The sequence below is a fragment of the Meira miltonrushii genome (assembly GCF_003144205.1).
Source record: "Meira miltonrushii strain MCA 3882 unplaced genomic scaffold FA14scaffold_4, whole genome shotgun sequence".
NCBI lineage: Eukaryota > Fungi > Basidiomycota > Exobasidiomycetes > Exobasidiales > Brachybasidiaceae > Meira > Meira miltonrushii.
In genome coordinates this window covers 731014-752957 of record NW_020289946.1, presented here as the reverse complement: position 1 = coordinate 752957, position 21944 = coordinate 731014, and the positions used below count along the sequence as shown (strand labels likewise).

The 21944-nt window shown below is 42.6% G+C and overlaps 11 protein-coding genes across 11 annotated transcripts; 6 read left to right on the top strand and 5 right to left on the bottom strand.

Moving 5' to 3' along the window:
- Positions 1–166: 166 nt before the first annotated feature.
- FA14DRAFT_181422 (uncharacterized protein) lies at positions 167–1256 on the top strand (the record flags this gene model as incomplete). Its single annotated transcript, XM_025501098.1, has 2 exons — positions 167–247; positions 309–1256. The coding sequence occupies 2 exons, from the start codon at positions 167–169 to the stop codon at positions 1254–1256; spliced, it is 1029 nt and encodes a 342-aa protein (XP_025353045.1).
- FA14DRAFT_162042 (uncharacterized protein) lies at positions 1198–4943 on the bottom strand. Its single transcript, XM_025499401.1, has one exon. The coding sequence runs from the start codon at positions 4827–4829 to the stop codon at positions 1380–1382; it is 3450 nt and encodes a 1149-aa protein (XP_025353044.1). The 5' UTR covers positions 4830–4943; the 3' UTR covers positions 1198–1379.
- Positions 4944–5422: 479 nt separating this feature from the next.
- FA14DRAFT_125739 (uncharacterized protein) lies at positions 5423–6616 on the top strand (the record flags this gene model as incomplete). Its single annotated transcript, XM_025496717.1, has 1 exon — positions 5423–6616. The coding sequence occupies one exon, from the start codon at positions 5423–5425 to the stop codon at positions 6614–6616; it is 1194 nt and encodes a 397-aa protein (XP_025353043.1).
- On the bottom strand, positions 6364–9070 carry FA14DRAFT_149390 (uncharacterized protein). Its single transcript, XM_025497396.1, has 2 exons — positions 8960–9070; positions 6364–8891 (listed from the first exon to the last, which is right to left on the bottom strand). The coding sequence occupies exons 1-2, from the start codon at positions 8978–8980 to the stop codon at positions 6678–6680; spliced, it is 2235 nt and encodes a 744-aa protein (XP_025353042.1). The 5' UTR covers positions 8981–9070; the 3' UTR covers positions 6364–6677.
- A 244-nt stretch (positions 9071–9314) lies between these two features.
- Positions 9315–10840, bottom strand: FA14DRAFT_149388 (lipase). Its single transcript, XM_025497395.1, has one exon. It carries the CDS (start codon positions 10744–10746, stop codon positions 9370–9372), a length of 1377 nt encoding a protein of 458 aa, XP_025353041.1. The 5' UTR covers positions 10747–10840; the 3' UTR covers positions 9315–9369.
- A 156-nt stretch (positions 10841–10996) lies between these two features.
- FA14DRAFT_162040 (alpha/beta-hydrolase) lies at positions 10997–12796 on the top strand. Its single transcript, XM_025499400.1, has one exon. It carries the CDS (start codon positions 11364–11366, stop codon positions 12648–12650), a length of 1287 nt encoding a protein of 428 aa, XP_025353040.1. The 5' UTR covers positions 10997–11363; the 3' UTR covers positions 12651–12796.
- Positions 12287–13793, bottom strand: FA14DRAFT_162039 (alpha/beta-hydrolase). Its single transcript, XM_025499399.1, has one exon. The coding sequence runs from the start codon at positions 13704–13706 to the stop codon at positions 12696–12698; it is 1011 nt and encodes a 336-aa protein (XP_025353039.1). The 5' UTR covers positions 13707–13793; the 3' UTR covers positions 12287–12695.
- A 139-nt stretch (positions 13794–13932) lies between these two features.
- Positions 13933–15756, bottom strand: FA14DRAFT_168766 (concanavalin A-like lectin/glucanase; the record flags this gene model as incomplete). Its single annotated transcript, XM_025500162.1, has 2 exons — positions 13933–15470; positions 15510–15756. 2 exons carry the CDS (start codon positions 15754–15756, stop codon positions 13933–13935), a joined length of 1785 nt encoding a protein of 594 aa, XP_025353038.1.
- A 1058-nt stretch (positions 15757–16814) lies between these two features.
- On the top strand, positions 16815–18749 carry FA14DRAFT_162037 (alcohol oxidase). The gene has a single exon (XM_025499398.1). It carries the CDS (start codon positions 16865–16867, stop codon positions 18734–18736), a length of 1872 nt encoding a protein of 623 aa, XP_025353037.1. The 5' UTR covers positions 16815–16864; the 3' UTR covers positions 18737–18749.
- Positions 18750–19140: 391 nt separating this feature from the next.
- On the top strand, positions 19141–20846 carry FA14DRAFT_191809 (uncharacterized protein; the record flags this gene model as incomplete). Its single annotated transcript, XM_025501893.1, has 2 exons — positions 19141–19702; positions 20493–20846. 2 exons carry the CDS (start codon positions 19141–19143, stop codon positions 20810–20812), a joined length of 882 nt encoding a protein of 293 aa, XP_025353036.1. The 3' UTR covers positions 20813–20846.
- A 119-nt stretch (positions 20847–20965) lies between these two features.
- On the top strand, positions 20966–21591 carry FA14DRAFT_162036 (glutathione-dependent formaldehyde-activating GFA). Its single transcript, XM_025499397.1, has one exon. It carries the CDS (start codon positions 21082–21084, stop codon positions 21487–21489), a length of 408 nt encoding a protein of 135 aa, XP_025353035.1. The 5' UTR covers positions 20966–21081; the 3' UTR covers positions 21490–21591.
- Positions 21592–21944: the final 353 nt, after the last annotated feature.

The following is a 21944-nucleotide window of genomic DNA, read 5'->3' as shown; positions in this document are numbered from 1 at the left end:
CGTTTAAGTTGAGAAGATTTGAGCTTTGTGTTGTCTACACGTGATTATACACGATAACAAAAGCGCGTTTATTCTTATAGAATATTAAGACGCATACATTCATGCAACCTTGTGGAGGCAATGGTAACACAATCTTCATCACTATCATCCATCTAGATATCTTACCATGGCCGACGATGAATACGAAAGAGAAAGACAAGAGAACATTCGAAAGAATAGGGAGCTTATGCTCAGTCTAGGTTTGAATGTGAGTCAAAAATGATGTAGAAATTGCATGGGATCCCTCTAACCTTCTTCACCCGTCACAGCCTGCTGAGCCATCACGAAACAAGCTACAGGTCAAAAAAACACCAAAGACGACTAGGAAGAATGAAGACTCTGACGAGGAGGATCAGGGAGGAGGCAGGGTCACACGTAGCAAACGACCAAGAAGCAATCCGGCCAAGAGAATGACATTCATAGAACCTTCAAGAAAGAGTGCACGATTGTCAGCCCAATCCTCCATATCCTACAATGAAGATGATGAGAACTCAGGAAGAAGAGGAAGGAGAAAGCTAGACGACGAAGATGAAGATAGCAAACAAGATCTATACGTAATGCCAAAGCTGAAAAAGCTTCGAAATCCTAGTCCACCACCTGAACCGGAAGATTACCAAACAGAAGTGTATGCAGATGCGCCTTCACCTCCAAAAAGACAGCCAAATGGAAACATCATTTTCGAGAACAACAACCGACATTTCATGCCAAACGTAACGCCAAAGGAAATGATCCAAGGTGGAATATTTGGAGGAACCGCTTTTCGACCATTTTATTCGCGAATTTCGAAACAACAGCTTAACCCACAAGAAGAGATGTACGAATTTCCAGATGATTGGTTTGAGGGTATTACGAACAAAGATGAACATCTTACGTCTACAATCTATGATCCAGAGGTGAACCGATTCGGCGTAAAAGCAGGTCAGACATTGGAAGAATGGGAAAGCAATAATTGGATTCGGGCACCCGACTACAGAGGCTGGTGGCAGTGGTATTTTCGTTTCTACCAAGGTAGACGAACGAGCGATGATGCACGTCAGATTGGAAGATGGCTTAAAGCATGTGGACCGGCAGGACGGTTCAAGAGGTCGTTAGTGGCTAAAATTCATCGAGCTGGCGCAACATGGGATGACGAAACAATCACACCGGTAGTACGACAAACGCTGTTTCATTGGGCATATCAATTGACTGAGCAAGATTATCATGCTTATTTGCCATAAACAGTAAACTTTTCCATTTCTGTACATTATACAAGCACATGTATCAGTATTGTACAATAAGCAAGAATTGCAGAGCATCGTGTGGGGCATTCACAGCAGAGAAAAAGGTATCAGACCACCACCCTAGAGATTAAAAACTTCCAATCCTGGCTCATTCTGCGTAGAAATTGCGGGATTGTTTTCAGTTTCCAAGCGATTCTCATCCACCAAAAAAGGTTCAGAGAGTAAATCAGCAACAACTTGAGTAGAATCAGTTCCTCCATCAGAATTGAATCCATTTGATGTGAATGCATTGAAATCAAATTTATCCGGTTCAGGCATTTGGTTTTGTTGATTTTGAGAAAACATTGTACTGGCACCTTGAGCTGGATCGGATAACATTGACATCATCATCGGAACACTCATTCCACCTGAAGGCATCGCATTGGATTGTAACATTGCATCAAAAGCCGGATTTTGTGTTAATGCGAGCATTGATGAATTATTCAGGCCTTCTCCATTAAAGCTATCCTCTTGTTCGACCGGAATGACACCGTCAAGGTACAGCAAATGACTCAAAAACATTTCATGTAAATGACCACTTCGAACTGAGCTTACCAATTCAGAGCATCTTCTCGCTTTGACGCTCTTTACACCTGCCCTACGAAGTGCACCAACGATCAAAGCCAAATTTTCCATCACCCTATGCAAAGCAGCACCTTCATCCGGCACGAGTGGTTTAGTAGAATTCGTCTTTTTCGATCCATTCGTTTTCGCTTTTGTTCCTTCTGCATTACCTTTGGCTGGGCTATCGGTCTGCACTTCTTGCGGTTGCATTCGCTTCTGCAATAAAATCATATCTTTCCCCATCATACGTGCACAAACGCTCCAAGTCAAAAACATTTGTGGATGTAGTAATGCAAAATCCAAAGATGAATTGACGAGTTGGTGGAGCATTTGCATCACTTTTTCAACGGCAAGTAGTATTCTTCCATTGGCTGATGTTGGTGCGGGTTCAGCTTCTTTGACGGTACACAAACTTGATCGAGAGAGATAGGGCTCATGAAGATAAATCATTGCCAGTGAAATATTAGAATACGCATTGAGTCCATCTGAGCTGCACTCGAACCAAGCCTTTGGCGGAAAAGTTGAGATGAATTCGTCGATTTGCTTGTCCATGATCGGAACGCCTGGTGGCTTGCTTCGTAGTCCCTGAGATCGGGAGCTCAAAGTGCAAACGCGACGAAGAAGGATGGCAGATTTGATGTGCAAGGTAAATTCATCCAAATGACCGGTCGTAAATAGATCTGCTGAACTTAAAGTTTGACTATTGGGCGCCACATCATTGCCTGCCAAGAAATCATTCACCGAACATGGCAAATGAGTCAAGACAGCCTGTTCGTGAATCATATTTTCGTAAAAGCCTGGCGGTCCACTTGTATATTGATCGGCCAAGAATGTATGCCACAACACCATTCTACGTTCATGTTCCTCCAAACCATGTGCATCACCAAACAAACCCGGAGTTGCACGTACTTTTCCTGCTGGGCTGAAATGTCGAGAAGGTAATTTGTCCAGCCCGGCAGGCGCAATTGCTCTTGCAAGGAATCCACTTAAAAAGTACGATTCAACAAATCTGCCTTCATTCCACAATACATACACGATAATCGTCCCTCCGGCCAGCCAATCCAACGGGTTCCGGAAATCTGTCATTAACGAACGTTCAATCTTTTGACGTCCTTTAGACAGATGGAATTCTTTGAAAGTTAATGTGTTCGGAGCATTTGATTGCTGTACATTTGGTCGGTGGGTAGGGTCGGCTAACATTGTAACGAATCGATCGCGCATTCCGTTGACCATTGTTGTATTGTCATGATAAGGTGAAATATCAGCAGCGGCGCATAAGATTGCATGAATGAGCGAATCATGCGGTCTGTGTGGATGATGAATCGGTAGCAAAAGACCAGACATAAACGTTGGCCTATACACCAACGTGCGTAATGGGTGCAAACGGAAAAAGATTTCGCACAATGTAGTAACGATTTCTGAGCTGGGCAAATCATTACTCCATCCGGGCCACAAAAGTTGCATGAACGATTCGTCACCTGCTCCCGTTCCACTTTCCAATTTGGTAGAATCAACCAGCATAGGATCGGTATCGACTTCTGTGGCTGAGTCTTTGCGATCACTATTACCCTCATTTGCATCAGAACGCCGAGGCATTGATGGGTATGCTTTGTTGGGATACTCGGCATCCATTCCTGTTCGCATGGATGATGTTGTGGACAAAGAACCAATATTCACACCAGCAGGTCTTTGGAAGTATCGCATTCGATGCTTTTCTTCCCGTCCCGATAAAGGTGAAAGCATTGACAAGATTGGCACTGCAGGTTTCAAGGCTTCCTCTGGCTCTGGCTCACGCGAAGAGGCACGACTTCTCCATCTGTACGGAGTTGAATTGGCATCCCAATAATGACTTGCACTTCCTGAAACGCCATATGCTCTTGCTTGACGTAATTTATCTTCCAAATCTGCCACCCTCGCTTCTAGACGTGTAGCCTTTTGTTCTGTCGTTTCATTCTTGTTCTCTTTGCTTTCCCTTCCTTCAGTAGCTCCTCTACTGAACGGTCTACTATCACGAACGGGCATTCCTGTCGCACTTCCGCTTGTTCGCTGTCTTTTTATCGAAGGACGATTTTGCGTGCCAAAGTTGGAATCGCTCGAGGTTGTATTTCCTCCACCACCACCACCTTGACCTGGACTGGCTGAAAGGGTCGAAGGCGAATAAGCACTTTCTTGTTGTTTACCAGAGGATGATGATGACGGCACGGGTGCTGGAGGAACGGGAACAGGATCATCGTATACACAATCTCCATCGGGAACTGGCGAAGCATGATTGGCAACAGCGGCCGCCTTTCTAGATTTTATACATGTTCCGCAAACAGGCCTTTGTGCGTCACATTTGAGTTTTCTCCTTCTACAGGATTGACAAGCTTGTCCTCGTCGTAGAGGTGTTACGCCTACATTGCGTTGCTGAGATTGTGTAGGTGTATCAGAAGAAGGCGAGTCTGACTGCTTGGTGTTTTGTGGGATGTCGGATTGTGCCAAAGGATGAGGTGTATGACGTAGATTTGCCGGTGGATAGGGTTGTATGTGATGCCCTTGGCTATTCGAATATGCCATCTGTTGATTAGACTGAAACGGCATCCCGGATCGAGGACTGGCAATTCCGCTTGCACTGGGGCCATAAGCGAATAGAGTGTCTGTCTCACCTCCTACAGAGCCACGATGAGTTGCCGAGTATCCGGGACTGTTGCCTTTGCTGGTGCTTTGACCGTATGCGGGTCCATAGCCACCTAATGTACCGGAAGAATTGGGTGAAGAAGTAAAGTATTGCCCCGAAGGTGGTGTACGAATATGTCCTGGTTTTGTATTATGAGATGCAGAAGAAGGGCGAGATATACCGTGGAATGATGATGAATTGAAGCTTTCATTTCCGTTTGCAAAAGGGTATTGTTGTGGATGCGAGCCTATTTGATCATGGTATTGACGCATTCCACCATTATCGCCTGCTGATTGATTGTTATAATTCATTTTGTCTGGTATAATGTTATATCAAGCCATGATCCATTTCAGGGAATGATGTTGATTGTTAGGTTCGACTATTTCTTCGATGGGCTACTCATGACTAGAGATGTAAGGATAACCATACGCTAAACTAAGAATTAAGCAATTGCATAGGATGCAGTTCCAACTGAATGAATCCATGCAGCATCTCACCATAAACCCACACAATTGGTGAGGCAATTCTCGGGTAAAAGACGAGTAACCAATTGCAACTTATAAGCCCGCGGGCGATACGCGTTAATCGGAAGCCCGCGTTGGCTACAGGAAAACTACCCGAATCAAATCCATTTCCGGGGGCGAGTGTGATAGAGTATTTCTTGCATGGAAGAGTTGATCACTCTTTTCGGGTATCTAGAGGCTGCTCTTATTGATAGACGCAATTACTATCATATTGATATGCAATCACGTTATACCGGTGTTTAAATTTGAGATATAGTTATAGTGTGCATATATTATCAATTGCGTCATACAAAAGAGGCCCTTGCTCGATTCTTACTACCATCACTTAAGACAAGATGATTGTATTTGAAAAGTTAGTCTCGCTCTTGCTAGCATTTCAAATGTTCTTGTTTGGTCACAATCAAATCTCTCAATCACAAGCAGATCGTATCGCAAAGAATGTTCTACGCCATCAACCATTAATCGATCTTCATGTGGATCTACCAGTCGTATTACGATATAGATATCATAATGATCTATTCAAAACAGATTATGATGGTCCACTAAGCGGACATGTAGATCTTGAGAGACTACAAAAAGGCGGCTCAGGTGGATTCTTCAGTATCGCATTTGCACCATGTCCAAAAGATTCTCCAAAAGGCGATGAAGATGAAGAGGAACGAAACAGACTTTTCTTGCAACCTTCGAATAGCGTTCGTGATACGCTTGAACAAATTGATATTACCCATCAACTTGTTGCACAATACTCGGATCAAATCGCATCAGCCACATCCCCAAAAGATATACTGCACAACTTCAAAAATGGAAAGATCAATCATCTTATCGGTGTTGAAGGTGCGCATCTACTCGGAAATTCGTTAGGTACTCTTCGCACATTCTATGATTTAGGAGCTCGATATCTCACTTTGACACACACTTGTCACAACGCCTTTGCCGATACTTCAGGCTCTAGTGAGAACGAAGCAGCAAAACCTTTGCATGGTGGATTGAGTGCATATGGAAAACGGCTTATTCGCGAAATGAATAGGTTAGGAATGATTGTTGATGTCTCTCATACATCTGACGATACGACGAAGCAAGCTATTGTACATTCAGAAGCACCTGTCGTTTTCACTCATAGTGGCGCACGCACAATCAACAATCATACCCGCAACGTTCCTGATGAAATCTTGGAACTTGTTTCAGAGAAAAGTGGTCGAGATGCTGTTATTGGAATACCGGCACTGCCTTCTTTTGTTGCCATTGAACCGGAACGTCAAACTGTTCAAACGGTTGCCGATCATGTCGAGCATATTGCAAAGGTAGCAGGCAAGAGCAGGGTGGCTATTGGGTCAGACTTTGATGGATTCCTTCAAGAACCGATCAGTGGACTGGAGGACGTATCAAAGTATTCAAACCTATTGTCTGAATTAGCAAGCAGAGGATGGACACAGGCCGAATTGAAAGGCTTGGTGAGCGGGAACTTCTTGCGAGTCTTTGGCAAGATTGAAAGTATCGGAAAAGCACACTCCCGCAAAGGAACAAAAGCAGACACAAAACCATGGAATGCTAGAACGGATCTAGGACTTACATAGAGCTTTTTGGAATTGTATTATTAGACACTTCATTACATGATCGATATTGCATTTATTTTGTTCACTCTTCTTTCTCAGCTGTTGTAGCAGTTGGATCTGCATCACTTTCCGTAGAAGTTGGCAATTTAGTTGCTTGCGTATTTTGAGCAGTACCAATACTAGATCCATTTGCTGCTGCTTTTGCTAATCGTTCACGAACATTTTCTCCCGTCTTCTTTTGTTGTAATTCTTCCACTTTTTCGTCATTTCTTCCGTTTGACCAAAAAGGTTGATTCTTTCCACAACTAATTTCCACACCAGCCAATTCATCTGGCGTTGGATGATAATCAGTTTGAACCAATTCCACCAAAATAGCTCTACGAACCCATCTCCTCCTACGTGTATAACGACCAAGGCCGGATTTCTTACTCATCTTATCCCAACCATTATCACCGTATTGCCATCCTTCAGGATCAACGTCTAACCAAGTTGAATCGGAAATCAAATCATTAGCATTTTGACCTTCTTCCGTTCTGCCACTCGTTGCACTGGCAGCAGATGCGATCGAAGCCCTACGAGCATTTGCTCCATTTCCGGCACCGGCCGATGAAGTTGCGTCAGATGGCCTTTGATCTCTGCCTGCTACTGTCCATTCGGGATCGATCCATTGCCATCGCACAACTCTTTTCGTGTACGCATTTGCATCTTTGGACGTAGGTGTATGCTTCAACGTTGACTTTGTCTGGGGTAGAGAGAAAGAAGCAGGTGGTGAAACTGGATTGTTACTCTCATCTGCCCAACTTGGTCTCTCTTGAGGTAACAAGGCTGCTGTCCAATCCAAACCCATCCACCAACGTTGGTTTTCAAATATTGTGAATTGATAAACAACATCTTCATGACGTCTGACCTTATCCGAATTCGTCTTGCTTTCTGCTCCCTTTTCACTTTTGATACCATCGATGCTGCCGTTTGCAATGTTTGCCTGAGTCAACGCTGCATCTGTCAGAGGGATGGGCTCACCATGAGGTCCGATTGTCAAACGACCACCTTGATGGAAAGGTGAAGTAGAGCTATGGCTAAAGAAGATTTGTCCGCTCAAGATAGACCAAGTCAAACGTGTTGATCTACGTACCAAAGCACTTCGCCATAAAGCATGACGGATCAATGCTAACCAAGGCGAACACCATGTCAATCCAATCGTACCACCCACCAAGAGCAAATGACGAACACGAAGTGCCAAAATTGGAAAGACGCCAATCCTTGGACCAGAAGCTTGTTGGAGGGAGTTTGGGATGTGATGAGCCAAAGTGGCTAAAGAAGCATGTACGTGAGGCACAACGTATCGATCGGCATAGCTATTGGTTTTTGACAGTAGAGCTAATGCTGGATCTAGGCGTGAAAACAGGCCTGGAAATTTGACAACAGCAGAAGACAAGATTGGACCGAATACTGCTCTGACATGCGGACTAGTGTATGCAACCACTCGCGAAGTGTTGACATAGAATGATCGAGTAACTGCATTCAGTCCCAAGACATCCCAAACTTGTGCCAATGTGCCGCTGAAGAGCAACAACCATGCTGGCCAGGACGAAATCAAGAAAACGGCCAAACCAAATGTCCGCGAAGAATCATGCCAGAAGAACAAGTCTCTGATCGGTTGAACGAGAGAAGTATAAAAAGTTGAAACAAAGTCGGCAAGGACGGTGATATTATCGATTGTCTTCTTCAATGTATCTGAAGATGCCAATGTAGCAGATGGATGTAATGTTTGTTTGGCAGGTTTGCCTTGAGTGATACCGACTGCTCTTGCAATCCCGGTGAATCCAAGAACGACCAATAAAGCCAATTGAGGGCAATAGCGAATGGTTTCATAGCCATACAAACATATAGCCCACCATGCTAACACAAGCATGAAGCTGTGCGAAGCTGTTCCCGGTCCACCTGTCCAAGTTGCCAAATGAACAAATCGAGCGGAAACATTGATGGCCGGACTCAACAAGACCAGCAAACGAAGAAGCGATGAAGGATATTGAGTGAGCACAGCACTATCGGATGCACTTGTGCCGCTTGCAATATCAGACACTGGCACACTTTGCCCTTGCGAAGAAGTTGTCTTTTGATCGGCTTTGCTAGACATTGTTAAACTTGGCAAAGTATCTGTTCCAAATATTCCGTCTTGATTTTCGTCGTATCGATATCGTTTAGCACGTTCCGTAACTTCAGCCAATTGAGCTTTCAAAGCGGCTTTGTTTGCGTTGCGGGTTTCGTGCAAAAAGGATAAATAGGTATCGTTAAACTGGATTGGAGGGAGGGTAGGATGGATGTCAGTACATATATAATGTTTTGAATGAGTGCTACACCCACTGGTAGGTCAAATGCTGCCATGCTCCGGTGCAAATGAAGCTTGACAAAAGTAAATGCAAATCAAGCAATCACAATTGCTTTCAGTGTTGTGATCTGCTCGATGTGATGTGGGGATGAAAGAGATGGAGAAGTAGCGCAAAATACAATCAATCATTAAAACATTTTGCGCCCGAGCCCGGAGTTGCTGTGAAAAAACAAAGAGACAGAGCTAAAGTGGCACAACACAGCGGCCAAGCAGCACTTAATCTTTCCCCGGATCTTCTAAAATTCCCTCCACCACTGCAATCCGTTAAAGTCGTTGTCTTTACGCGTGAAAAAAGAAGGAACTTTCTTCCAATACTCAAAGCTAAAAAGTGTTCATTCCAAAATAAAAAAGATAATATTACAAATGTCCTCTGAAATATTCGCATTCACCATGAAAACTTAGCTAACGGGGTATCCTTTCCATTAAATTTGCGTAATCGGGCAGCTGCCAAAGATCCCATAATTTCATCAACTTCGGCTGAATCTGGATTGATGATGGGCTGTTGACTTGATTTACCACATCTTGAAGTATCAAGGGTCCCATCAAAAAGTTGACTTAAAGCTCGAATGGCTACAGGTACTCCCAAAATGACTGTAGTAAGATGATCTTGCAAGGGTAAAACTTCATACTGAATCTTTGCACCTTCTTCACATTGTTGTTCGATAAATTGTTCATGATTGTTTCTTGGAACGATTTCGTCCAATTGGGCATGATATTGAAATGTTGGAAATTTGGGTATATTCACTGCTTTTGCACTGACATTTTTCAGTAAAGATTCACGTTGTAAAAACTTTTTGGGTATTTCATCATCTAGGGGTATAGTTTTGAGTGTTGTTTCTGATGAAAAATCTTTATAAGGAAATCCAAATACGATTTGCATCAAACAAACATTAGGAGCAGAAACTTGATCTAAATGCTTCTTTCCCTTCTCTGTCAGAAGGGACATCAAATATTCGTTGAAGTCTGGATATGCTTTTGCTAAACCGGATAAACCTGCTCCGGCTATTCCTGACCAGACGGAGCCCATGAGATTGTTATAAATTCCACGAGTGTCTACCGGTGTCCCTCCGTGTGCTGTGCCGATGATGTTAAGCTCAGTTGCATATTCGTTGGCCAGATTGGCAGCCCAAACAGTCGCATGTGCTCCACCGCTATAGCCAAACATGACCAATTCTGAATCCTTATCCAGTTTGTTAAAGTTCAATGTTGCACGTAGACCATCCAAGACCGCATAACCTTCTTGATAGCCTGCATTGAAAGCAGAGACAGAACCTAGATAATCGGGTGCAACAACGTAGTACCCTTTCCACAAAGCCCATTCTACGTAAAAGGGAGCGTCAACTGTTGTAGTTAATACATTTTGTGAAGCGGTTTCTTTGAGGAATGCCCAAGAAGGGTTGCAATTCAGCTGAGCGGAATCTGTGAATACGTGAAGAGAGAGAACTTTGGCGGGGTATACGGGCTCTTTCGGCCACCATAAAGTTGCTACCGTTGCATCAGGTTCTTGCGCTGTATTTTGTGTACGATATAATATCTGAAAACTTTTGTTGTAGTAGGATTTGTCGATATGTGTGATTACCTCTCTTGATGAGATGACTTCACCTGGTTGATACGATGCAATGGAAGATGGTACTTTATAGAATGGATCCACGTTTGGATCAGGTAGAGCGGTATTTGTTGCACCACCAAAAATGCCAAAGATGTACTTCTGTAACGCAGCAAGAGCAGAACCGATGGCAAAGACGACAAAGAATAGATTCATAAGTGCGATATTGAAGTCATCACTGCAATAAATGCGGGGCAATGGTGAGAAAGAGGGTCTGTGTACACGACAAGAGTGGGAATTCGGAGTGAAAAGCAAACAATGGGTGTAAATTTGATGTTGAAAGAAGGGGCCTGATCTTTTAAGCATACGGAAACCCACAACCCCGCATACACTCGCGCTAGAAACAAAGGCTAGCTTGAAATTGTGAAAGCAGCAGTCTGAATCTTAACTTGATACGTAACAATCACCATCATCAGCCTTTCATATATCTGGCAACGGAACCGGTCGATACTAATAGGAAGAAAGACAAAATTTTTAATATTCTGCCCCAGATGGCGTTATGATATGCAAAACACCGAAGGCAATGTCAACGCCGCACGCCGTCAAATTTGCCAACATTCATCCTCCGCGATTTTCATCAGAATTTTAACACAACGCTGAAAATTACATAAAAAGGTGAATTTCTCTCTTGATTTTGACCTGTCAATTTTTGAAAGGAGGCGGTGAACATATTGGCAGGTGCTCGAACTCCCGTTCACTTCGAGAGGTCAGACAGAAAGACATCTCTCGACATCACGAATCGACACTAGACACAGCCAAATTCAACCTTCTCAATGACTCGGACAGAGACAGACCCTTCCACCGTTCCAACAGGATGGAGGACGCATTATCCTGGTAAGATCGTATGGTCATTCTTGTGTGCCATATCTGCATTGATCTATCTTATCGCGATGCTGTTCATTAACATCATACCAAGTTGGCGCTCAAATCGACACTGGTCATATACACAAGCTTTTTTAGGTTCTATAATCAAATTTGTCTCAACCATCATCACTCACCTCAGGATCGTCGATTCGCTTGATCTGAATCCAGGTAAGCTTGGGGATAGATTCATCGTGATCCAGCCTGCTCCTTTGATGGTGTATACCGAGCACTTGAAAAGCGAAAGTGTCACGCCAAAGCCGATCGGTGCAACGTGGTACCCATCTGTCCCAAGCAAAGAAGAGTTAGAAGGGTCAAAGATTGTTCTATGGTTCCATTCTGGGTCTTTTATCTATTTGACAGGAAGACCTTCCGACAGTGACAAACCTGCTCGATCACTCAATTCTTGCCTTGGACCGAAAACTTTCTCTCTTTGGGTACAGTATCGTCTGGCTGAATGCAAGAATGACCCTACACCTTTTCCTGGTCCAATGCAAGATGCTTTGACATCCTATTTATACCTCACCCAAGAGCTCTCAATCGATCCATGCAAAATAATTGTTGGAGGTGACTCATCGGGTGCAACAATGGCCATTGGATTGGTACGTTATCTGCAAGTGTACCGTAACGACAAAGCAAAGATGGAGCTACCGTATCAGTTTCCCACTCTGCCACATGCCTGTATCATGCTCTCGCCCAGCGTTGATTATTGTACAGAAGCAGATGTCGAGGAGCTGTCTACACATAGGAACGTCAAGTTGGATTATCTGGTACCGCAGATGCTAGCTTGGGGATCACATGCTTTTGCACCACCTCCAATCGATCTTGATTCGCCTTATATCTCACCAGTACGATACCCATTCTCAACCACAGTGCCTATATATGTGCAATCGGGAGGAGCAGAAATCTTGTGTGATACGATCAGATCATTCGTTAAAATAATGCAAGATATCAAAGGAAACAAGTTGGAGTATTTTGAAATGCCTCATGCTCCACATGATGTTTTTGCTATTGGATACTATGCAGGATGGAAAAAGGAAGCGTTGATGATTTGCGAAGAAGTGGCTGGATTTATCTCACGTTTGAATGAACAACATCCTGTTCGTAGATCTATCACTTCGTTACCTGCCGATCCCATACCTGAAGATGATCGGGAGCAATTAATTGATCCCAAAGATGTCATTCTGGTTGATACATAAAGTTCCGACAATCTCATTGTACAATATATCGATATAGAAACTATCTTAGACATTCAAAGATTTGAGCCATTTTAGAACAGCCTCATTGAAAGCATCCGATTCGTGAAGCAATCCCCAATGTCCACCTGATAAGATTGTATTTGTATGATTTGGCAACAGACCAGCTTGTATGCTTGGCTGAATGTTTTCGGCACGACAGACTAGGTCACCGCTATAGCCTACGAAGAGAGTAGGTACGTCCACCTTTGGTCCAGCTTTGTTGTCGTGTGTGCCTTGACTGTTTATAAAGTTACGATAGTAATTAAATGGTGCATGGAAACCACCTTCTGTCAATTTTTCTATCCAATGCTTTTTGAATTGGGGTGTTATAGAAGGATGCGTTTCGGGTTTTATATCAGCTTGTATGAACTTTTTGATACCATCTGGAGTGGTGAACAAATTTCCTTTTGTAGGATCTTGATTTTCGTCCACTTTTGCATGACAAAGATGAAATAGAGATTCTACATGTGCGTCACAAATCGCATCTGATTCATCTGAAGCGAACCAAGACATATAGTTGAAACAACGATAACCATAAATCTTTTCAAATTGGTCATTCATTGCGACGATATCCCTCTTTTGTGTTGAAGGTGGGATATAGGCAACATTGCACATCCCCAAGGCTGAACAATGTTCAGGTTGAAAGAAATAAAATCCTTGGGCTAGCCCTGATCCCCAATCATGTCCAATCACGATAACTTTATCTATTCCTTCAGTTTTGATGATTTCTGCAAAATCGGTAGCCATCGCTTTTGAATCGTACTCTTTATAATCATCTGGTTTATCGCTAAGACTATAGCCCAAGCAATCAGGAACGATGACACCGTATCCGTTCGGAATCAAAGCATCGTTCGCAATCGTATACCAAAGCGAAGAATCATCTGGCCAACCATGTAAGAGTAACAAAGTGGGCTTTCCATCTTGAGCGGGAGAGGTATAATAGCCATACGTATAACCTCTTGCTGAAGTTTTGATTTGCTTTTGTTCAAGCTTGCCAGGTTCAGATTTGATCGTCATATTTGTTCTGAATGGATGTTAAAGAGGAACATCTTGGCATACGGCTTACAGTGTATGTTCACAGGTTAAACTTTAAAGCATTGCGCTAAAATCGGGAATCAAAACGTTTCTTTAACCGGTTAAACTTGTGGCGGGAAGCATGCATTCGAAACTAGAGTAAATACAAATGAGAACGAAAGGCATGTGCAGAGAAACAAAAAAAGTGTCCGTGTGTGTGTGCATGGTATTAACAACCATCAACTAGTGTATTCTTAGGCCACGCTTTGGGCCAAGTTGTGTAATTTGCATTCATATAAACTTCCTTATGACGTTCGATATATTCCGATGTAGGATAATCTGGTGGACTGCAAGATACTCTGTCTTCTGGTTCCGAGTCTAATTGATAGACACGAACATAATCAATTTTCATCGTTGCAGGAAATTGAAGGGTATCAAAATCCAAATCAGCTTGAAAACCACGTGAGATACCAAAGTTCATCACAATACTCAAAGCTTCTAATGGAATCAATCTTTGTCCCATATCAATCTCTGGTCTTGGACCGATGGATGATTCAGACATTGTCCATGTTGCCTTTCCATCAATATACCAAGTGATCGATCCTCTTCCCCGTTGGGAGAAATCGGGCGTATATTCCAACGCAAATGTTGTGAATCGGTTACCTGTTCGTAGGTAGGCAGTATCGGGAATAGTGGAAACACCACTGATCGTGGACTGATAAACATTTCCGGTAAAACTGTTGTAGGTGGTCACGCTGCTATCATAAATCTCGGAAAAGTTTGTTCTCCAATCGTGACCAGGATCGAATGGTGCTGCTTGCAAAGATTGTGATGCTTGTCCGACAGACTTCGCACGAATTTGTGCTTCAAGAATATCCAATTCAGGAGCTGATCTTCCTACGTTGTTATTTGGTCCAGGATGATCTTCACCTGAACATGTACAAGAAGGAGTACGCATACCGTTATTCCAATTCAATCCAACTTTACCATCGTTGTATTCGTATCCGGTCACAGTCGAATAACCTGGACGACCAGGAGCGGTTTGATTAGGCAAAATACCTGAATCGCAAGAATTATAAGAGTATGGCCACATTCCATCAGTCGTTCCCAAATAACCTGGTCTCGCCAAATTACCTTGAAGCCATAAACCTGGCCACCATCCTACCTCTGTTGGTGCGCCTGGTAAAATGGCAGAAAATTCAATGTATCCACCTGTGAAGCAAAATTTGTTCCATGATTGCAACATGCCCGAACGAAAATTTAGATTGTTCAACGGTTTGGCTTCCATTGTAAGTTGTAATGCTCCTCCGGTCGTATTGATTTGTTCAGGCGAATACCATTCATAATCCCCCGTTGCACCGTACCAAATATTTACGCCTTCCCAAAAAGGATCATCTCCTGGCCAAAACGTTCTTCCTTCTTCTTCAAATTCATCAGAGAAAACCAGATGGAATCTTTCACCACTGATTGGGCTTGTCCATCTTCTTGCATTTCGTGGTGTATCTTTGTCTACTAAAGAAAGACGGCTATGAATTACTGGAACTTGACCGGTACCATTTGTTCCTCCAAGATTATAAGCGCCTAATTTTGATGCTTCATGCTTTCTGTAATGCTCCAAAATTGGATAACCGGCAAATAACATCAAAAGACCACAAGAGATTATCAAGAGGGTTGTAAGGTTTAAACAGCCTCTGAGTGAAATTATCCCACTACTCCTTTCACGATAACCACGTGAATGTCCATAATCGTCAAAATCATCATCATCTTCTATTGCAAGATCATTTCTTGCAAAATCAGAGTACAAACTCCCGATTGAATCGGTCTTTCCTACTCCTTTATCACCCAAAAGCTTTGAACGTGAAGAAGATGCTGCCAATGTTTCATCATCTAAACTTGATTGAGCTCCAGGATATCGCTCACCAGAGATGATTGATTGTCTGTTTCTATTTAATGTTCTTTGACTGCTATTCAGACTTCCATTTGGTAATGATGGTCTTTGAGGAGGCGGAGAAAAGCCTGGAGAAGCTGGTTGAACGTATTGATATCGTTGCATCTTTGCTTTGATCAATCAAGATGATGGTGTTGATAACAAACATGATGATATTTAACCAACACAATAAACATGATATCTCTAATGGCTTATACAATCGAACCATTTCTCTTCTAATCTTTGTCTTGGCGATTTAGCATTGATGCTGATCTGATGTGCTTACCGTGAGCCAAGGAGAGAATGAAACGCAAAGAATTCTCTTGGCACCCAAGAAATCAAACAAACGGCACTATTCCTGTGTGACGCGCTTCTTATGCATGCAATTTAAACTGCCACACATCTTATACCGTGGAAATGCACACATTCAGTAAGGAACAACACTCACAATCAGGGTTCTATCGATTCCCGCACTTCCAACAGTCATTGAGTACTTGACATTTATTATTTATAGATCAGTCAATCAGATCTATTCTTCTTTTCATGGCACTCCAGAAATGTTTAAGCTTTTATTTGATACGCTAGCCTGATTTGCACTACCAATGACCACGGGTGCCCGCCAATCAAACTAAGAAGTGAAGTCCGTCAATTCATTAAAAGAAGATTTATTTTGCTTATATAATGCGAATCAATCTATACCTCAGACTTCCATCTTCTCGACCGGGAATGATACATCGAAATCTCGATTAGACTGTAATTCACAAAATTACTCACTATCTGTAAACATGTATTCACTCAATCACCAAAATGTATAGAATAGCTCGTAGAACCCGTTATCCGAAGAACAGCAGGTGACTAAGCTTCCTCTCCGATAATCATTATAATGTACTTCATCCGCTTTTTAAACTGAGCCGGTATTTTCATTTACACACAATACCCTTTCTTTGCCCACGCCTGGGCCTTGTGACAATTAAAGCTTAACGCTCCCCCGCATCCCGAAGCATGGCCGAGCAGTGATGGATTTGACTGGTAAAGTGCCAGTTTTATATTTTAATACTTCTAACACACGCGTATTGTGCACTTCATGTCCTCCTAATAATTGTGGGGAGAGTAAACTCAAAGGACTGATTAGGTTTTGATTGGCCTGCTGGCGTTTTACCTTTCATACAAAAGTCTTGCTGTCAACCATCATCCCTTCCTCCCTCAAACATACCCAAAACACACAAATCAAAAGATGGTATTCGGTTTAGGAAACAAATCATTCCTTACCAATCCTGCTCATTATGCTACTCCTAGCTTGGACAGAGGTCCACCAACAAGCAGAGGCACAGCCGAAAGAACAATCAAAAATTACGATTATGTTATCATCGGTGGTGGAACGGCAGGTTCAGTATTAGCAAGCAGATTGACAGAAGATCCAACGATTAATGTTTTAGTCTTGGAAGCAGGTCAAGATCATCGTGGAATTTTGGAAACTAGAATTCCAGCTGCTTTCGGTAAACTTTTCCATACAGACAATGATTGGAATTACCGTACAACCGCTCAACCAAACGTTGCAAATCGTGAATTATATTGGCCGCGTGGTAAGATGATCGGAGGTAGTTCTTCAATGAATGCAATGATGCATCATCATTGTGACGCTCATGATTTCAATGAATGGGCAAACGAATTCGGTTGCAAAGGTTGGGATTACAAGTCTATGCAACCTTATTTCCGTAGATCGGAAAAATTCACACCAAACCCAAACAGACGTCCAGTTGACGTTAGTCATCGTGGTAATGCAGGTTTGTGGGAAACAGGTTATTCTTACTTATCAGAAGTAGGCGACAAGGGATTCATTGAAGGATGCAAAGAAGTTGGCATTCCATACAACAGTGATATCAATACTCCTTCTGGTACTTTGGGTGTTACCACCTTCCAAACATTTATCTCACCTCGTGGAGCACGTTCTTCTGCTGCTACGGCTTATTTGCCTCAGCATGTAGTCAATCGTTCAAACTTGCACATTGCAACAGGTGTAATGGTCACAAAGATCTTGTTTGATGTTACTACTGGCAGTGAACCTACTGCAATCGGAGCAGAGCTGCAAACAAAACGTGATGGTCCCAAGTACCATGTAGGAGCACGCAAAGAAGTTTTGTTGTGTGGTGGTGCAATCAATACCCCTCAAACTTTGTTATTGAGTGGAATTGGACCAAGAGAACAATTGACGAAGCACAATATTCCGGTTATTGTGGAAAACAACAAAGTGGGAACAGAACTGAAAGATCACTTTTGCTCTTCAGGATTGATGGGTAAGACCAAGCCTGGTGTTAGTTTGGATTTCCTATACAACGATCTCAGATCTTTACCTCATCTTGCCCGTTGGCTCGTTACTGGTGGCGGTCCAATGACGACAAATGTCGGTGAAGCTGCTGCATTTATTCGTACGGTTGATCCGCCAGTTCGTATGCCTGCAACTTGCAAAGTACAACCGAAAGATTACGGTTCAGGCGAACATGGACCTGATGTAGAAATTATTGGAGCACCTTTGGCATTCATCGATCACGGTGAAAGTAGACCACCGGGTAATGCGGATGTGTTCAGTATGGTTCCGATCGGCTTACGACCACAATCAAAAGGAACGATCGAACTTGAAAGTCGTGATCCATTCCAACATCCGATCATCAATCCAAATTATCTTTCGGAAAAGAATGATCGTGATGTTTTGGTGGTGGGTGTTCGTGTCTGTTTGGAAATTTTACGTTCAAAAGCATTGGAGAAATATTTGGAACCTGTTGAAGTGAATGATGATCCTGATTCACCTTGGTGGCCATACAGTGCAAGTGATATTCATGCAATCACGGATGAACAAATTGTTTCTTGGATGCCACATACTGCTTTCACTTTGTATCATCCAATCGGAACAGCAAGAATGGGACCTAATTCGAACGATAGCGTTGTGGATTTGCAATGTAAGGTACACGGAACAAAAGGCTTGCGTGTGATTGATGCAAGTATTTTCCCTGAACAAGTTAGTGGTCATCCAACTGCACCAATTATTGCAATTGCCGAAAAAGCTGCAGAACAAATTCGAGGTATCGCCCTTAAGAAAGCTCAACTTTAATTTCTATTCTTTGATAGTTTTTTTCTTCTTCTATATTCAATATGTATCTATCTTTCATGACTATTATGATCTTCAGTTGCTATCTCGTAAAGTGACTGGCAAAAAAAGCCCGTATGAAGGAGAACGCGTATGCAGCGCTGCGCAAGTCCGGAGGAAGGGGAAGTAGGTCCAGCCGAGAAGTTGAGCTAAAGAGTAAAACTAAGCTACGGACCTGCTTTTTCTTTTGCGGATAAGTACCATGACCGCGGAATTCAGACGACCTATATGGAGGTCTCAACGGAATATAATGGCTTCTTCATGATGATACATGGTTCACACATTTAAGATAAATAGGATGATCGAGATCTGAAGTCTGCTTTTGATAAAAACACAAACCCACTCTTTCCTACTCCTCTTCGCTCAAAATGTTCTTCAAATCTATCCTTTCGCTTTTGTGTATCGCACAAGCTGTATACAGCTCACCTATCACTGCAAGAGATTCAACTGGCACGGTCTCATGCGACAATTCTTATCATTATGGAGCGCTAAGCTTAACACAAGCCCCTTATGGTGGTCTCTCATGGCCAGTAACGTTTGGCACTACCTCTTCAGGCGGTGGTGAAGAAAATGTACAAGTTGCTGTTACAAATGATGCCCAACAAGTAGATATCTATTATCAGCAATGCAATTCCACCTATCTTGGATTTCAGGATGGCCAAAACAACTATCCAGGCTATATTAAAATCTTTAATTCTCACAATTCTTCTCAATGCTTACAACGAGTTCCAGTTCGTAACAATCAAATTCTCATGACAGATTGTTCAAACGTTGATGATATCAATCAACAAGATCAATTTTGGAATTATTATCAACCTTATGGTTTGGTTTATCCGGTTTCTGTCACTGAAAAAAGGGAAACTAGTCTTGCTATCTCTCTTTCAGGAGGTACGAATGGCAATCTCATGGCCACTCTTCAAAATGATCAAGGTAATTATGATTATGCTCTGACTTTGTAGAGAAGAGAGTCAAAGATGATGTTGTATGTATGCACTCTCACTCAATCATATTGTCATTTATAGAAACGCATGCAGTCAAAGTACTGTTTCAGACTCTTGTTTGACTATACGCAATTAAGTACCGAATCTTTATCTCGTATCTGGCCTTTATGGAGAGGTCATATGATATCGCTCTTTCTTTGGTCGTGTCGACTTTGGACCCGGCCAGAAGAGGCCGTGAGAGAGATGCGCAGTACTGCGCACGCAAGTCCGAAGAAGGCATACACGGACACTTCCGGTCGTAAGCCAAAATTATGCAATATTCTACAAACAAGTGAGATTACTCACTTCGTCAATCAGAGCGGAATCAACATGGCTTGTCTGTGCCTCCGACCAAGATATGACGACAATATGTATAAGGGTATAAAAAGCAAGGTCTAGATTTAATCCTTGCTTTAAGAAATTCACCATCACCCACATCTTTTTTCTTGTTCATCCCCCAACATCATGTTTTTCAAACTCATCCTCCCGCTCTTATGTTTCGCGCAAGCTGTGCATAGTTCGCCGTCCCTCTCAAAGGATTCACCTTGCACGATTATGTTCAAGTAATGAAGAATACGGAATTTTGAGTTTAATATATGGTACATATGATGCCCTTTCATGGCCAATCACGTTTGGCACGTTCTCGCATGGCAGTGGTGAAGAGACAGTGCAAGTTGCAGTCACAGAGGATGCCCAACAAGTAGGAATCATCTACAAATAATGCAATTCCACATTTTTAGGATTGAAGTACGACGAGCAATATTATCCTGGATTGAATCCTATCAAGATCTACAATTCTCATAATATTTCTCAATGTTTGCAAAGAGTGCCAAGTCGAAACAACCAAATCATCATGACTGAATGCTCAGATGTTGATGACACTGACCAACAAAATCAATTTTGGGGTCAATATCTGCCTTATGGTTTCGTTGTACCGATTTCCGTTACCGATGAACAGGAGTCGGATTTAAGTATCGTTCTTTCGGGAGGCACAAGTGGTGATCTTTTAGCAGCACCTGGCAACGATGATCACTCTGTATTAGCTTTGAAGGTGTACTAGAGCAAGAAGAGCGAGTGATGTTGTTGGATGTATGCGCCTGCAATGAATACTGTAATCATTTTGAATTGCATACAGTCAGCGTGCTATTTAGCTTGACTCTGTTTGACTGCATAAACGCGCGCTAACATTTTTCGGGCCCGTTTTGGTGGTGTCGTTTGACATACGTACGTACGTCTTAAGAGGAAATCGACTCAGCATTCAATGCGGGGGGGGGGGATTAATCATGATTGAACAAGGTTACAATCCTATCCCTCTTCTCTCACATCAATATGTCATCCTCTTCACCAATCAAAGCAACATGTCATTGTGGCAACGTCGCAATCGAAGTACCACACAAACCAAAAGAAATTTGTGATTGTCAATGTACGCTTTGTCGAAGGTATGGTGCAGCATGGGGTTATTATAATCCAAAACAAGTCAAAGTTTCCCTCAAGCCTGAAGCAAGTACAAAAGCATACGTTTGGGGTGATAAAGAGTTGGAGTTTCATTTTTGTTCAAATTGTGGTTGTGTAACTCAATGGAAAACAATCAAAGAAAGTGAAAAGACTGGGATTAATACAAGATTGATGCATCCTGAACAAACAAAGTATATCAGTCGTAGGATAAGTTTTGATGTTTTGACTGTTCCTTTGAAGGACAAATCTTCTGCACATCCTGATGATCAGGCACAATATTGATATTGTATGCACTGTAAGCTTATCATCCAATTTATCTGTGAATGAAATGCCGAGATTCCAGATGATCGTCTATCCCTATCACATTCTCACGCTCGTCTTCAGATGCTAAAGTCTTCTTATTCCTCTCGGAAGGATTATTTTCCCATCGTGATCTCTTTTGTCATCGCTTTTGCCTTGGCATGACTTAAGAGGGCGTATCAAGCTGCTTGGCAGTCCGTCTTGGCGCCAGGGGTGACTGCACAGCACTTAAGAGATGTAATGCATTAAGCGTGAATTTATGCACTAAAAATATATATGACAGCCTTGACAAGGTTTATGACGCAAATTATCAGTCATGCAATGCTTTCTTTCAATGTCTTTTTCGGCAAATTCGCCTTGATTCTCTTCCTCTTCATTCATTCCGGGGTCTTTTGTTTTTCCCAAATCTTAAGCGAAGGGATTGATGATGCACTTAC